We start from the raw sequence: 15,906 nt of genomic DNA on the forward strand, positions 1-15,906 counted from the left end.
GCTGAGAGGGGAAAAGGAGTGGACTTCTCCCAGAACAGTTACTTCAGCTTGCTTGCAAATTAAAAAGTTTCCCACTGACATAGCTTACCCTTAGTTTCATACAAATAGTTACCTTTGTAGGCCCGGGGAAATGAAAAAAATATTTTTAATAGCATCTCAGATTCCAGAATTAGTTCTACAAGAGTCCATCCACAAAAAAGTTCTACCACCTAAAGTACATACACCACCTCCTGTTGCCTGTATGCATATTTTCCTTATTAAACAGCTACAGTACTAAAGAAACTAATCCATCAGAATTCTCCTTGGAGCCCCTCTGGTTTTCTTTTCTTTTAGTATCATGCAACTTGAAGTGCAAACATACCATTTAGCATAAGCTCACCATCTTCCAGTTATGCTTCAACACACAGCTAGTTCTATAGTTCACAAAATTGTCTTTTTGCTTTGTTACTTACTGGAGGAAGTGGAGGAGGAAGAGCAGGTGGCAAGGGAGCTTCTTCTTCTACTGGAGAACTGACCTCAGGCGTGGGACTGGATGACTGTTCAGTAGAAGGAACTATAGCAGGATTGTTGTTGTTATCTTCAGTTGTCTCAGATGTTTGATTTGTGGTTTCAGTGCTTATCAGTTCCTCAGTAGCAGGAGAAGGTAATTCATTATCATTGGCATCTGACGAAGGGGGTGGCTCATCAGGAAGAGGAACTGTAGGTTGCACGGAAATAGGTTCTTCAATATTGCCATTGGTACTAGCATTACCATTATCAACATCAGCTAAGATGCCTATGAAGTCCTGTGGATTGCTTGGCTGATAAAAAGGAGCACTTTCTATACCTCCAGCAAGAGTATTAAAGCGCTGATACAATAATTTTTGTATATTTGGTCCACTTGGGCCTTCTGGTTCAGTGATAGAACTACGCTTCTTTAATGGCCTAGGAGCGTTGGCCAGTTTTCTTCTCAGAGCTTCAAGGTCAGCATCACTTTGATATCGTAGGGGTGAATGCACAATAGGTGTGAGCTTAGTAGGACTGAGAGGACGAGGAATGTTTTCCACATTGCTGTTTTCACTGGATGGTGGAGCATTCTCCAGCTCTTGATCTTTTTCAGACACCTCAGTCTGAGGCTGAGATTGTGGCTGTGAGGAAGTCTGGGCAGGCAAAGAACCATGAAGGAACGGCAAGGGTGAGGGAGAAGTTGAACCAGATTGTAATACAGGTTTTCCATAAACTGAAGAAAAGAAAGATGGAAAACAGTGAAGGACTGTTCTCAAATTACATAATAAAATGTTTGCAAATCAACTGCATATGTCTCTGTTGCTACTTGTTTGACACTAATACAGAAAGAAAAAAAATCAAACTAATTATATTGGAACCTATCAAAAGAGAAATAAATACTCACCTGTTGGTGATGGTGATGCTTCTTACAATTATAAGCTACAAGTAACACCTGGAATGTTTTCCCTCTTTCATGAGGAAACAGTAAGAGGAGAAAAACTCTTCTCTCTAGACACTGTTTTTTCAACTTGTTTCTGAAAGTATTGGTATCCAGACTGTATTGTTCTAATTGCATCTTGTTTTAAATAAAAGGAAATTGAATGTATACTTATTTATCACCCCAAAAATATATGGGATCATTTTTCTGCAATGCTGCATACATAAGAATATCTTTCCTCTCCTCACGGGTTCAGACAAGTTTTTCAAACCGATATGGACAGTAAACAAAGCCCAATAATAGATCTTAACAGTCTATTCCAAAGGAAAAAAATAAAGCAAAATATATTCTACCTGCTTTTACCGACTTATTTAAGGTATTGTATACAGCTTGTTGATAATTCTTTGGTGGCGTTGCTTGCTGAAGATACATTGAGTAGATGGAACTGGAGTTCACTGTCTGTGGCCCTTTTCTGGGGGACTGAGGTCTTGATCCTTTATCAGCTAGAAAAGGTCTGATTGCCACAGTTAAAGGGAGTTCTGGCCTGCCATCTCCTCCTGGAAACAAGGCGGGACCGGAAGGTTGATACGTAGGGCTGGGAGGTACAGAAATTCTCTGTTGAATCTGTTGTGAAGAACTGGGCTGATGTACATTGCTTGGTGGTGGAAGTGGAACAGGTCTTTGCCGATTTGTTATACTGGTGCCAGGTCTGGGCAGACTGCCATCCTTCCTTCTTTCTAGAGAATTTGTAGAACCTGTTCCTAAGGGAACTGGACTTGGATAGGTCCCATAGTTTTGAGGCAACTGCTTGCTTACACCAGGAACTGTTGGTGGCACCTTCCCCAGGTCAAGACCCTATGTAAGAACAATAAATAGTATATACCATTTAATTAAATAAAATACTCGTGAGCAAGAATATTCCTCATTCAACAAAACATACCAATAATCTTGTGTGACAGCAAAGGAATCAATATAAACAATTTGTGTTCCTTAATCACTAGATATGATTCTACCTGAATTTATCACAAGACCTCGTCAGAATGAGGCCACTGTTTAAAGGCACCTTCAGCTATAATACATTAATATGAGTCCAAAACTATTTGCATACTTTCAAAGCCTGAATAACTTGTTCTAGGTGCTGGATCTCAGTATCTAGTTGATAATGTATTTGATAATATATAGTGTGATAACAGAGTTTACCAAAACTATTTAAAGACAAGGTCCTTATTCTTTAAAGATTACAGTCTTAAAGAATTCATAAAGTATGAGAACAACAGTGCACAGACAACACCAGTGGACTTACTCAAGGATGGATTTAATGACTTCTTTTGTGAGATTTTTTGTGAGAAAAAGAGCACATTGAAAAAGTGATTATCTACAGCAAGGAAAAAAAATGTAACGAAGATTTGAATTAGAAAAAGAGGAAGGTAGGGGAGATGATTAGGAGAAGCAAAGGGGAGAGAAAAGGGGAGACCAGATATGTAAAAGCACAGGAAAGAATACAAACTACTGAAGTTGGGGGGAAAAAAAAAAAATATATAAATTGTAATGTGATAAGAACAGAAAGGGACAGGAGGAATACAAAGGTCATTTCCTTTATGACTTTTTAAATAATCATCAGCACAGAAACTGAATGTGTATGTAACTGAAGTGAGTTCAGCTATGGAAGCCAAAGGTTCATAATTTCAACAAAACAGATCTATAAATATATCACAGATGAAACCCACCAGCTTATCAGTACTTCCTAATACTGAAGTTGGCAAAGGCTGGCTGGATATAGTTCCTTGTTTTAAAGCAGTATCCATGCTTGATTCTTTCCAGTCTGTGTTGGAGATCTGAGGGGGTTTTACCACAGGGGTTGAGCTCTGTTTAAGTATTGGCCAATTTCCATCATTAGCTTGAAAACAGACAAAAATACTATATTTAAGTTAATCCACACCACCATTATAAACAAGCAAAACAACATGTGAAATGGAATAGCTTAGATTACAACAAGATTAATTTGATTCCAGAAATGAGATAAATCACTATTAATGTTTGATTCAGAAATTGATACTGAAAGCCCAATCACTGCATGTAATATGCTGTTCATTACCCTTTGACATTCAAATTGTATTGAAAATTTTTATAGAAAAAAGATGGTTAAAATTTTGGTTTGAGTGTTGCATATTCTGCTATTAGAAGGCAAACAAGTTCAGAACAAAATCCTTATACAAACACTTCATCAACGTATTTCTTTTGGTACTACCCAGAGACACTGTCAAATTACACTAAATGTTAAGTCCATGTAAGCTCTGAGTGGAGTTATTGCAAATTTAAACTATGGTTACTAGATTCATTCACTCATAACAGGATGTAAAAACTCCTTTCAACAATGGGGTGGAACAAAAGCATACATTCCTTTGCTGGAAGTGGCGGTTAACTTACCTTTTGTTTTTCCTCAACATTCTCACCTGATTAGAATTGCCCCAGAGATTTAATTTTAAAGAAATTTATAAAGTCAGCTGACAACTCCAACTCACAGCATCAAGATACAAGTCATGGGCTTTTATCTTCATCATATGCAAAAAATCATGCATAGCTGCACATAAACTGAGGCAACAAATCCTTAATGAAGTCCTCGATGCATTGATATGTTACTTTATTAACTGCATGAGACTATTTAGTTTCTGTTTTCTAAGTAAGCAAGAGAGTTTAAATAGCCTGATAATTAGATCTGTTTTATAGTAACTAAATAGATCCCTGGTTAGAGCCTCAGGCTTTGATTTGCTTTTAAAAGATTAAACTTCAGGCTTCTCTTACTCTAAGCAGATCAGAGATCATTTCTCCTTCCCTATTGCCTGTAATTATCTTAGTGGAGCACTTAGGCTCAGGAAACATGACATGTAACGTGTAACTAACAACTAAAATGGACAGGGGTTTGTGTGTGTATGTAGATTTACTGAGATTTCTGGACCTCATAGTAAGATAACATCAAATTAAAATCAGGTATTTAATGGCAAAGTTTCCCATTTCATTTCAGTTTTAAGCCCCTAGAAAACAGAATCAGCAAGGCTATTTCTAGAATTCTTTGCCGTCCTCTGTCTAGTATAACGGATAGTCTAAGAATAAGCTGCATAGGAACATTCCAATTACAGTGACTTTAACATCACCACTCTACTTTCTATCCATAAGCCTTATCCTCTTTATTGAGTAACCCTTTTCTTCCCCGCCATGGAAATGACAACCTGAAGATTTCTTGACAATTACCACCCAGTGTTTTCACTATATTCACTCTATTAGCTCATAAACCTATTTATAGGCTTGTTAAAATCGTATCACTTTTAAGTGAGGGGGAAAAAAAAAAAAAGTTATACCTCTGCATTTAAGCTACCATACTAATTATTTTTTAATTATATGTGCAGACCATTCCTTAATATTACACACACTATATTGTATTAACCTTTCAGATCAACTGTGTTTGAATTCTGAGAGATAATTACTTTGGAGCAAGAGTATTTTTGTGGTTGGTCATTTAAGTAGGGTTAACACCTGCGTATTTTTTACACGAAGAATATAGTACATAGTCCAGAAATCACTTTTCACACTTGCAAACTGCCAGGAAGTAATTAGGCCTGGCTTTAGTACTGGCAACATCCAAGAACTGGACATGTTGGGTTTTCTGTTTGTTTTTAATCATCTGGTTATCAAGAACAAGACCAAGAGAGATGACTGTCTAAACACTTTGACCCTAAATAATGGCAAATTTTCCAAGTATGCACTGAATTAACGTTTACTGTACAAAATACACAGGATGTTCCATAACTCCAGTAAGGTTATGGTTCAGTAAAACTTTTGTTTTGAAGATAAGTAAAAGGTGTTATAACTGATTCACGCTAAACATGAAAGCATCTTTGCCATAAGTTTAGCTATTAAGAAAGCACTTACAGAAACAACAGCAAAAATCTCGAAGAATTTAATTATCTTATCTGCAAATACAAGCCCACACTCTTCTATCAGAAAGACAGTTATACAAAAAGTTTTTGTAATCCTTCGAATTCAAAATATTAGCACGTTCATCCCCAGATTCTGAGATAACAGACTGGAAGTAAATTCAAACTCTCCTCTAACTTCTCTGTTTCATTCTACTTAAGTAAACATCAGAATGTAATTGTTCCCACCTTCATGTCCTTCATATTACAATCTGGCAGACTTGCCAGCTACCATGCATTTTTTACAAGTGCACCTCTCACGTACGCCCACAACCCAAGCTCAATCTCATGCACTTAACTAAGCTGCTGTTGCAATCGGCAGCTGCAGTGTATGGCACCAGAGCCTGCGCGATAGGTGCTAAGAGGAGGCAGCCAAACAGCATCTACCTTCTGCTATCTTTGGTTGGACTGAACAGGTCCCAGACACTCTTGCCCATCTGATGGCAACACCCTTCTGACAAGCCCTCACTAGCTCCTGCTCTCAGCCACCCCATAGCCATTTCAGCCAACTGGCTTCATTTTCTCCTCCAAATGTACCCTCTTGTCTGCCGCTTGTAAGACTACCTAACGTCCAGTGTATTTCAACACCCACCCGTCGATTTTGTATTTACATAAATAAGACAGTGACATGCAGATATAAAAGGTTTTGTGCATATTCTCTGATTTTACCTAAAAATTTTTGTAGGTCTGGAGCCAGGATACTTACTATAGCAACTGAAGTGCAAACCGGGTATAACATTTTTGTCCAATGGAAGTCAGCAAGATTCTTGCTACTGACTTGGACAGAGTAAGCTTTTATCCCAACTCTGGGGCCAGTACAACATGGAAACTCAAAGTTTCCCATGCTAAACCTGTATGTAATACATCTATCTAATCTGAGATATGCTAAAACATGCTTTGGTGATTACCATGAATTTTCTAATAACAATTAGAAAATTTCAACGTTTTTCAATGAAGAAAACTCATCTTTAGTATACTACTCCAGTACTCCAGGGATTAATTTGCTGCAAATCTGTTTCCTTCAAAGATGAAAAGCAACTTCTCAACAATTTTACATTTCAACAGCATCTTCTGCATGCCAGACCACAACACAAGTTCTAAAGATGCTGTTTAATACGCATCTGTATGCAAGAGCTCAGATGACCATATTAAAAACTGAGTTCTTAGCTAGCCAGAGATCTTCTACGGACTCACAGTGCTGGGTGTCAAAGAGAGTAGGTGCCAGGCGGATGACATTGTGAACAGCAGACTGAAGAGAAGTGGGAGGTGACAGAATAGGATCCACTATTATGTCTAAATCAGAAACCTTCCAGGTGTCTGGAGATTTTTTCACACACCCACAGTCTGTCTCTACCGGACACACCAAGGCAGATCCAGTTACACAGAAAAAGAAAAAAAAAAAAAAAAAAGTGGTGGAAAAATTATAACAATGACAATGGAGAAATTAGAACAGGAACACTCACATAATGAGAAATAAAAGCATGACAGTTGAAAAAAAATTCTGAATTTCTTTTCTTTCTGGGAGCATATAAGCTTCTCCTTACATAAATCTATCTTATAGGACTTTATTCAAGTACATTCAGAGTAATAAACACAAAGTCAGTCCTAAGGTAGAATAATTATTTTTATAAAATCTAGAAGTTATCATGCAGAGATCTTGTAACCTCCTGAGGTAGGTCTAGAAGTGGGTATGTATATCTTCTGAGGTTGATATTTACAAAATAGTGAATTATTTTTGGTTGGTGAACTTAAAAGTTATGAGCTGTCCTTTCCCGTATGTGGAAGAGGAATCCACATGTCTGAAAACAAAACTGTTGCAAATCTGTGACTTCACCCTGCAATTAAGTCATTCCATATTCTTAAGACTTTTCCATAAAACCACAGTGATGGGGTTTGTACAGTCCTTGAATTAAACTAAAGGTATTGTTAAATCACTAATATCAATGGAAGAGACTGGGGTTTTTTTTAAGGTCTGTTTGGATAGTTTCACTTCCTGACTTTGGGATTTTGGGGGAGGCATTTCTGTCGTTCTTTCCTACAGAGAGGTTCAGACTGTCTTCCCTCCATCTCTTCCTCCCCATTTGGAAGCATGCTGCAAGCTTTGCTGGAGTATTCAGTTTTAAGTACTGGAACATATGTGAATATTGCAGACGCTTTGCTCAAGTGGTCATTGCTTATCTCATTTTTAGATCTCTCCTAGGAGACCAGGTAAACTAAGTCCTGTGGTTAGACCCAAGGGATCATGCATTTTTATTTGTATTATGCGCGTTTTCCTAGCTAACTCTTTCTTAAGAGCAGAGAGGTGAGCTTTGCCAGAATAAGAACTTACGGCACAAATGTCACGACCTGCTTCCTTCAATCTCCAATGTAAATTAAAAAAATTAATAATAATTCTATTTTATAATGTAGATGGAATTATTGATTAGGGGAGACATGGGAGCCAATTTTGGACATCAAGTTCTGCAGAGTACTCTGGAGGGGCAGGTCCTTCACTAATGTAAGCAGAAACAAGTAAACAGCATCAATGCTGAAGTTATTCCTTTTCAGAAATGCTTCAAGCACCACAAATTCTCATATCTCAGTTGGAGCAAAAACTTCCCATAGTTTTATTGTATTTTCCTATTTAGTCTCCTTCTGAGAAGTAATATTATTTTTACTTGTTCACTAGCTTTGTTTTACTTGACAAAAAGCAACATACTGTAAATAGTTGTTTATAACATAGTTTGCCACAAAGTTGATTTCATTATTATATTCAAACACACAAACTATTTGAAAAGCTTTCAAAGACAGACCATAGAATCTGTGAAGGAACATGTGCTCCTTTTAGCAGTGTACCAGCTAGTAAAATTTCAAAGAAAACACTCAGTCTCCTAAGAAAAATTCATGGAAAGAGGCAAACACACCTCATCAAATGACTAACATCCAATTCACAGAACAGTATCAAGACATCTAAAACTTGCCTCTTCCACTACAGAGATTATGCCAACACTGGGTCTCCTAAGATTACTCCTTTTCTTTATTACTCCTTTCTAAACCATGTGTATTAATAAACACCACACTTAAGTGCTTACCAGATTTTGATCTTCCATGTGTTGAGCTAGAAGCAATGGTGAGAGACTGTGGTTTAACTGGATCTACTGGTACAGCGAAAGTGCCAGCACTTGGAACTTGGATGTAAGGTCCTACTGCTGCCACCCTCCCTGAAGCACTCAAGGATGACTGAGGTGACGAAGTTCCATTAATACGATTCAACTAAAAAAAAAAAAAAAAAAAAAAAAAAAAAAAAAATCAGACAAATTGAAACATGAACTTCCGTTTAAGCTAGGCATTTGTTCACGAACAGGAGGTCTAAATTTAATTATCTAGAACCATGCACTGTAGCTAAGACACCTTAATAATTAAGTTACCGTACTCTATGCTTCTACCAAAAAAAAAAAAAAAAGGTAGAAAGTACAAATTTTATTCCCTAAAATCAAAACCTCAAAAATTACATTTCTCAGCCACAGCACATATATTTCTTGTAGAAACCTTTCACTGTGTAAGGTCTCTTTCATTGTGCCTTTTTTAGGCAAATGGACTAAAATGAGTTCTTAAATGATCAAATATGTATGGTTTGTTTTTTTTTTTTTTAAAGCAATACCTCCAGCTAGGAATAAATATGGAAATCCAGAATTGATCTCTCTAGTCCTTAGATAAATGGTCTACTGTGCAACTGATTTCTTTTCAAAGTTCCAGACAACTATGAAGACTAAATTTATCAGACCATTTATATTTTTATCAATTTTCCATATTGGAAGATCAGTATTTTATAAAAACCAAACATTTTATGCTTTCATGCTTTGAAACTTTCCTTCCTGGAAATATAAACTACTATAATTTTTAATATAGTATGGTCTGTGCCATAAAGAAAAATAAGAGGAAACACATTCTGTCTAACAGTTTTCTGATATCTATGGAAAACCTTAGAATGTTTTAAGAAGCCTGCTACTTTTAAAATAGGTTCTTTAGATGTAATTGTATTACTCAGCTGGGAAAAAGTGAGATTCTATGTAGTTTTTATAGGCTCTTGATAAACTAAAGTGTGGCCCTTTTAACAGTTTATCTTACAGGAATGTTTTCTTTTTGACGTGCCTCAACTTTTTTCTTGTATAGTCGTTCACGCAGCTCATTGATTCGCTTGTCCATCATAGCCACCTCCATATTGCGTTTGTTTAAGAGTTCTTTCTGCTGCTGAAGCTTGGAGTTCTGCTCCTGGTTAAGCCTGTTACGAATCTTAAAAAAAACCACCAAAACAAAATGAAAAAACAGCACTTGTTAGGACAGTTACTTCATTCTGTCTGTTGTCAAGTTGGTTTTTAATACAGTGTTAAAAAAACCAAAGCAACTTGGATCAGCAACTTGTTCTGACGTCTCTAATGTTATGCTTCCACACAGCCTGTCAAATTAGCATTTGCAACCACAAACAACGCTTAAAAGAAAACAGCGAAAGAATGTCCTACTAAACTAGTGGATACCTATTAAATACATGTAGACTGCATCCCGTTTATAGCAAATGGATTGAAGTATTAGGCATAAAGACATTTCAGAACTGAATTCCACTGTGAAAAATTATGTCATAGAAAATGTTTCTTAAAAGTTATGTTTAACCAAGACAGTTTGACTATCATGAAAACTAAGTGATATACAACTTGTAACAGAAATTATGCTATTGATACTGTTTCCAGTTCCACATGAAACTTCTTGATGTCTGGATGGGAGGTTAACTGAACTGCTAGTGCAGGGACTGAGCACAGATTGTCCTCTTTATACGGGGATTAAACTGAAACCTTCACTGCAGGTTTCCAGTAGATTAGGGGATGGATTACCTTTATGGTTTAAATCAACCATGACAGTCTTTATAATTATTTCGCTTGCCTTCCCATTGGCATTTTTTCATACCTTCAATAACTCTTACAGTATTGTCTCAGTGTTCCAATTTTCACGGTAATGTTACATGAAAAAAAAAACCTGAGGCAAATTTAAGTCTTGATAGACATGTATGGGATCATCGTGAAGCACAAGAGAGAAATCTTAATCTGTTGAGCATCTTTGCCCTTAGAAATACTTGAAAGGCAGATATGCCTTGTATAAATGGGGAAAGGGGAAAAAGAGGGAAAAAGAACCCTTACTCATAATTCATGAAAAAATGTGATGGATTAATTTGTATGTTGTATTTGCTCATGTAAAAAAATGAGCGAGACTAATTTTGAAATATTAAATATATATTAGAGCTCTTGCCTTGATCACAATAAAGTACATGAGTAAATAAAAAAAGCCCTTACGTCATGATACATGGGCACACAATTAAGTATTCCATAACTTTCAAACATAAAAACGGGACAAAATTTCAATGTAAATGGAGTATTTAATTACTTATATGAGAACTACACTTCAGATGTAACAATCTTCTTGGAGGAAGATATATGATAGTGATACAGGGAATACTGTGTGAATATACTGCAGCTATAGTGCACTGTACAGTGCAGTGAATACAGTGCAGCTTATATTTTTGATGATTCTGTTAAAATGTGTTATTTAATTCTTATGTATTTTATTTACACCAGACATTATAGCTATATTTTCACAATAGATTTTAAATTTACTTTTATTCACTGTCCAGTCATGTCTCCAAGTTAAGATGACATCTAAATGAGCTTGCTACACCCAGTTCTTTGCAAAATAGAAAAGTGCTGAAATGAACTTTTAAATTTTTGTTTTTAAGAGAGATTAAAACAAATACTAGATTATTTCAACATGCAGTATTTCAGCATTAGGGGCTGAGAAATGCCCTTCAGAACACTTGCACACTTTGTATCATTATGTGTATGAGCAATAACAAAAACAGTTTTTAAAGCTAATGAAATTCTGTTTTAAAGAGGGTTATATGCTAACTACAACCTCACACGTTAACAGCATTCCAACACACCAGTTTTATGAGATGTCACAGGACCAAATGGCCACCCATAAGAGCAGTAATACAACTTTTTAAAATCTACAGCTATCATCCAAATAGCATCTCTCCATTACTTACCTGTAGCTCTTGATACAACTTTTTTAATTCTACTGCTGCAGGTCCCGTCATTTGTCCGTTGTAAGACTGAAACCCATTCAGTTTCCCTTTCCTTAAATCCTCCAGTTGCTGAGTAAGTTGATCCACTTTTAACACTGCAGCCTGTAGCTCCTGCTGCTTTTCCTGGAACATGGCACTTATATGCTCAATTTCAGTTGCTAAAATTAACAAGATAAAAATAACAAAAAACAATTAAGTAAAGCAGAAGTTGTTAATTTTTTAATTCTACAGATATTGATAAATGCAACACACTAATTTTAAATCTAGTATATGCATGCACATATAAAATATTTGTGTTGGGAATTTGCTAACAGTCATAATATTTCCTAACAGTTAGAGAACAGACTTATTCCGACTTTATGCCTGACTATACAAAACAAACAAAAAGTTACGTCATATACAAATTTCATAAAACACAGCACACTCTGTAAGACAAAAAACATTTTATCTGAAATCCTGCTTCAATGCTATATTGACTAGCAATATAGCCTTATTTGCTAGTCATGCAGTGAATAGTAAATCAAATTAAATAAACTACTTAAAAGTTCCACATACACAGATTGCCATTCATGATCTTGCTGTAGTCCACTTGTCCTCTCATGGCACGGATTTTTTTCAGCTTTGTCTCCTGGGTTTCAACACGTTCTTTAAGTTTTTGAAGCTTTTCACTCTCAGAAACAGACTGCTGCTGACGACGTTCTTGCTGCTTCAGATAACGCAAACGTTGTTCCTGACAAAATGAGGTTTTAGACAAGAGGTACCTGTTAACTTTTTTTTTAAATAAATGGGTAACTTAGAAAAACCCATCACTATGATCAGTGGGGTTTTATATTTCCAGAAATCAGAAAAAGTTGTATCTAGTTAAAATATGTATCAGTCCTCCTAGAAAAACTCTTAACATTAACACATCTGTTTTAGAGCAGAGATTGAAGATTTTTTAGACCAAATATCAAATTTACATATATGTGCAAATACAACCCTAGCCTGAACACTCAAACACATCTGTGAAGCTTCCTCTGGCATTTGTTTTCTGATGCTATTAACACTTTCCCTGCTGTTGCAAAATGAACTTCCAACGCTGTTATCCAGCTTCCCAAAGAAGACAAAGTATGTCCAACAGACCATTTTAAACAAGCTGACCTACTTTAAGGTAATGTTCCAGTTCTAAATAACAGTCCTTCTGCTGGGCACACAAAGAAAATGTTTCTTTTTCTATATTACTTCCACCAAGAAAGAACAACAGAATTGATAGGTTGATTCCTAGGTACTCCAAGCATCCAGTGCATACTGTATATTATAACACCTACAACAATGTCAAAAACATTAAACCTACTCCCCAGTCTGAAAACATACTGAGATTCTTACATCCCAGAGACTTTGGAAATGTAATAAATGAATACATATGAAGTGGGCATATTCTCATCTCACACCACTACTACTATACTGGAGTGAATGAGCTACTAAAGATGAGCATAGCCAAGCCTGGTCTATCACAGATCATGAAGTGGGCCTCACAAAAGAGACAAATAAAACCTATCAACATTTTTACAAAGCCACATGACTTGGCTTGACATAGGTTGTTATAGTATCATTTACACTGAAATGTTGTATATTTCCTAGGTTAAGATTAACTTGGTAAAACAATGGATTTCTCAAGCTCTTTCTTGAGCTTATCTAGGATGAATTAGTGTGTTTTTCTGTATCCATGAAACTTATGCTTGCATATGCTGAAGGAAATTTGTATTTATTATGATCTGTATATAAGTATTACCTTAGCAACCAACATTTGCTGTTGATTTTCAATCTGCTGCTGTTGTCGGGCAGCCATATCTTGAAGTTCAGAAAGAGTGAGCTCAACACGTGGATTCCCAACCTGCAGAACACAAAATGTTACATTAACGTGTTGATGTATATTAAGTGTTCTGATGACAGAAGCTAAATCCTCACTCCTCAGAGGAAGGCTAAAGCCTCCTCCCCAGTCCTCAGAGGAAGAATAACGATGGACACTTATGAAAGAGTAAGGAACCTCAGAGCAGAAAGAAAGGACACAGACCATGCACATACCAGGGACAGAAAAAGCAAAAAGTGGAAAAGCAGATGAAAGAAGAAAACACTAAGAGACAAAACAAACGAGAGAAAAAACCCCGTATACTACGTTTAACACTGCTCTGTTAAGATGTTCTGTACAATTGGTACACAGTACTGGTATGGCACATCTGATAACACAAATGCAAGCATGTATTTTAAGCAGTAATTGGAATCTGAAGCTTCTTTCCTTTCCTAACATGTTCAGTTTAACTGCCTTGGCAGCTTTAACTGGTGGTTAGCATTATTTACCTAGTGCAGGACAAGACTACATGAGAACCCTTAGGTAAAGGCTGTCACTAAGCTCACATCCAAAGATGGTGAAATTTCCTGGCAGATTGGAGCATTTAAGGTAAGAATCTGTGAAAAACAGTCTGTACAAAGTGAAGCAAAGTGAAGCTGATCCCCTTTGGATAAGTAAGTGGCTATTACTGAGCGAACTTTGAATGAAAAGACAAGTTATTAGTGTGGCTTTATCCCTCCTTTTGCATTTCAAAACTAACAAATAATTTACAAAATTGGGGTAGAGAGGCAATTACTGAAAATTATTTAAAATTTATATAATGCTGTGACAATGTGTAAGACCAAATATTATGTGTTTTTAAAAATGAATGCATTGTTTCAGTATATTCATAGTTCTATCAACAAATATAATTTAAATCTATATATTAAATTACTTCAATTCAACCATATTTTTTACTATTCAATCACAAGAAAAAAAAGACTGCAGTGTAACAAGACAAATTCCAGAAGCTGACACTTGCCAAATACCTGCTTTGCTACTCAGAAAACCAAAAGCCACAACCTTAGAATTGCATGATTTAACCACAACTTTAGAATTTGCACAGAAAGAAAATACCAGCCTTTGAAAAATTATGCTGGAAGGCTGGAAAGTTCAGAATAGCCCAACATCTGTTTCAAAGTATTTACACGTAATTCAGTCAATTTATTGGATCAATGTAAAAGCTGGATGACTGCATTGTAATAATTCAATAAACAATGTAGTATTTTCACCAAACTACATGACTACACTATTAGTAAACCAAATTAAAATTACATCACCTCCTATCCCTAATATAGTCAACACTGTTGAAAAAGAAAAGAGAATTAAATGTTTTGGATATATTGATAAATAAAACTCTGTTTCAAATGAATGTTTACAAAATGAAATGAGGTCTAAATGTTTTACGTACAAAAAAAAAGAAAAAAAAAACCCCAAACCCCAAACACCTCCCCACCGCAATCAATCAAGCATCAGATTGTGGATCTGATCAAACCTGATCCCAGAGGAAAGCTGATTTAGCTGCTCTGCTTTTCTGGGCCCACCCTACTGACTTCCAGTGCAGTCCTGTAGTGATCTCGTCCGACATGTCCCCTGCAATATTTGTACTTCACTCTAAGAAAAGTAAAATTCTCCTCTAACATCTTGTTGATACCGAAGTATCTCAGCCACTTTGAATGGCCTGTTTCATATTCCTACATCAAATTCCTACTTAAGTATCAGTTCTCCAACCAATGCATAATACAGAACTGTTTCTTTAAGCTTCAGTCAGGAAAGGAAAATAATATTTGTTTTAAAATAACCAATTTCTCCCTTTTTTTTGCTACTTGAACTCCAATTAATATTTCATGTTTCTGCATACAATATTCAGGTAAGATATGCACCCCAAGGTCAGTCACTAAAATGAGCCAGATTTGGAACACTAACTTTTAAAGCTGCTGCATCTTAGACGCATGATATAGACACGTCAAACTAAAATTTTTAGAGAAAGTTATTGTCCCTCTTTGAACATTTCGTAGTGAACAAATTATGGAGCGGAATTATACTTCTTACTGGATACTACAACTGAAACTCCTCTTACTAGTCAACAATAATGAAAACTATTTACAGCAGAGAAGTAATTTAAAAAAAAAAAATCTATGTATTTATTGACAGTTATAGCTATACAGAATAGTGGAACTAGAACAAAAGGTAAAAGCCACCCAAAATGCTGATTTTTTATTTCAACACTTTGTCAGTGAACACAGTAATTAAAAGAAAAAGATTGAACTTCATAGTGCAGACTTTTTTTATTAGCATGACTTATGACAGATGAGAGTCCTTCCCAATATTCTTTAAGGCCAAATAACTTGTATGCACTTGTGGCCACCAGCTAATAAATCAAAGAGAGACATTTTATTATTAATTAAAGACTGAAAAAAGGCACTAATTGGGTAAGAAAGTAAAGAAGCTTTTCCAAGTGCCTTCCACAAACCAAGATGTGCTCACTTGAGACAAGAAAGTAACGTAGAAAAACCAGATGCTGCTCCCAGAACAT

The 15,906-nt window shown here is 36.0% G+C and overlaps 1 protein-coding gene across 3 annotated transcripts in view; it reads right to left on the bottom strand.

The window, feature by feature from the left end:
- PPP1R13B (protein phosphatase 1 regulatory subunit 13B) overlaps window positions 1–15,906 on the bottom strand; it is a 73,806-nt gene that overhangs the window by 5,930 nt on the left and 51,970 nt on the right. For 2 of the 3 annotated variants that reach the window (XM_050897383.1, XM_050897385.1), the window contains 8 exons: window positions 13,275–13,376; window positions 12,059–12,233; window positions 11,465–11,661; window positions 9,502–9,666; window positions 8,466–8,646; window positions 3,151–3,320; window positions 1,777–2,278; window positions 453–1,219 (listed from right to left, as the gene is read on the bottom strand). In XM_050897383.1, the coding sequence (XP_050753340.1) occupies window positions 453–1,219; window positions 1,777–2,278; window positions 3,151–3,320; window positions 8,466–8,646; window positions 9,502–9,666; window positions 11,465–11,661; window positions 12,059–12,233; window positions 13,275–13,376 (2,259 nt within the window). The remainder of the gene's footprint in view (window positions 1–452; window positions 1,220–1,776; window positions 2,279–3,150; window positions 3,321–8,465; window positions 8,647–9,501; window positions 9,667–11,464; window positions 11,662–12,058; window positions 12,234–13,274; window positions 13,377–15,906) is intronic. The other variant, XM_050897384.1, reaches the window with a different exon arrangement.

The sequence above is a fragment of the Gymnogyps californianus genome, chromosome 5, assembly GCF_018139145.2.
Source record: "Gymnogyps californianus isolate 813 chromosome 5, ASM1813914v2, whole genome shotgun sequence".
In the NCBI taxonomy this organism is placed as follows: domain Eukaryota; kingdom Metazoa; phylum Chordata; class Aves; order Accipitriformes; family Cathartidae; genus Gymnogyps; species Gymnogyps californianus.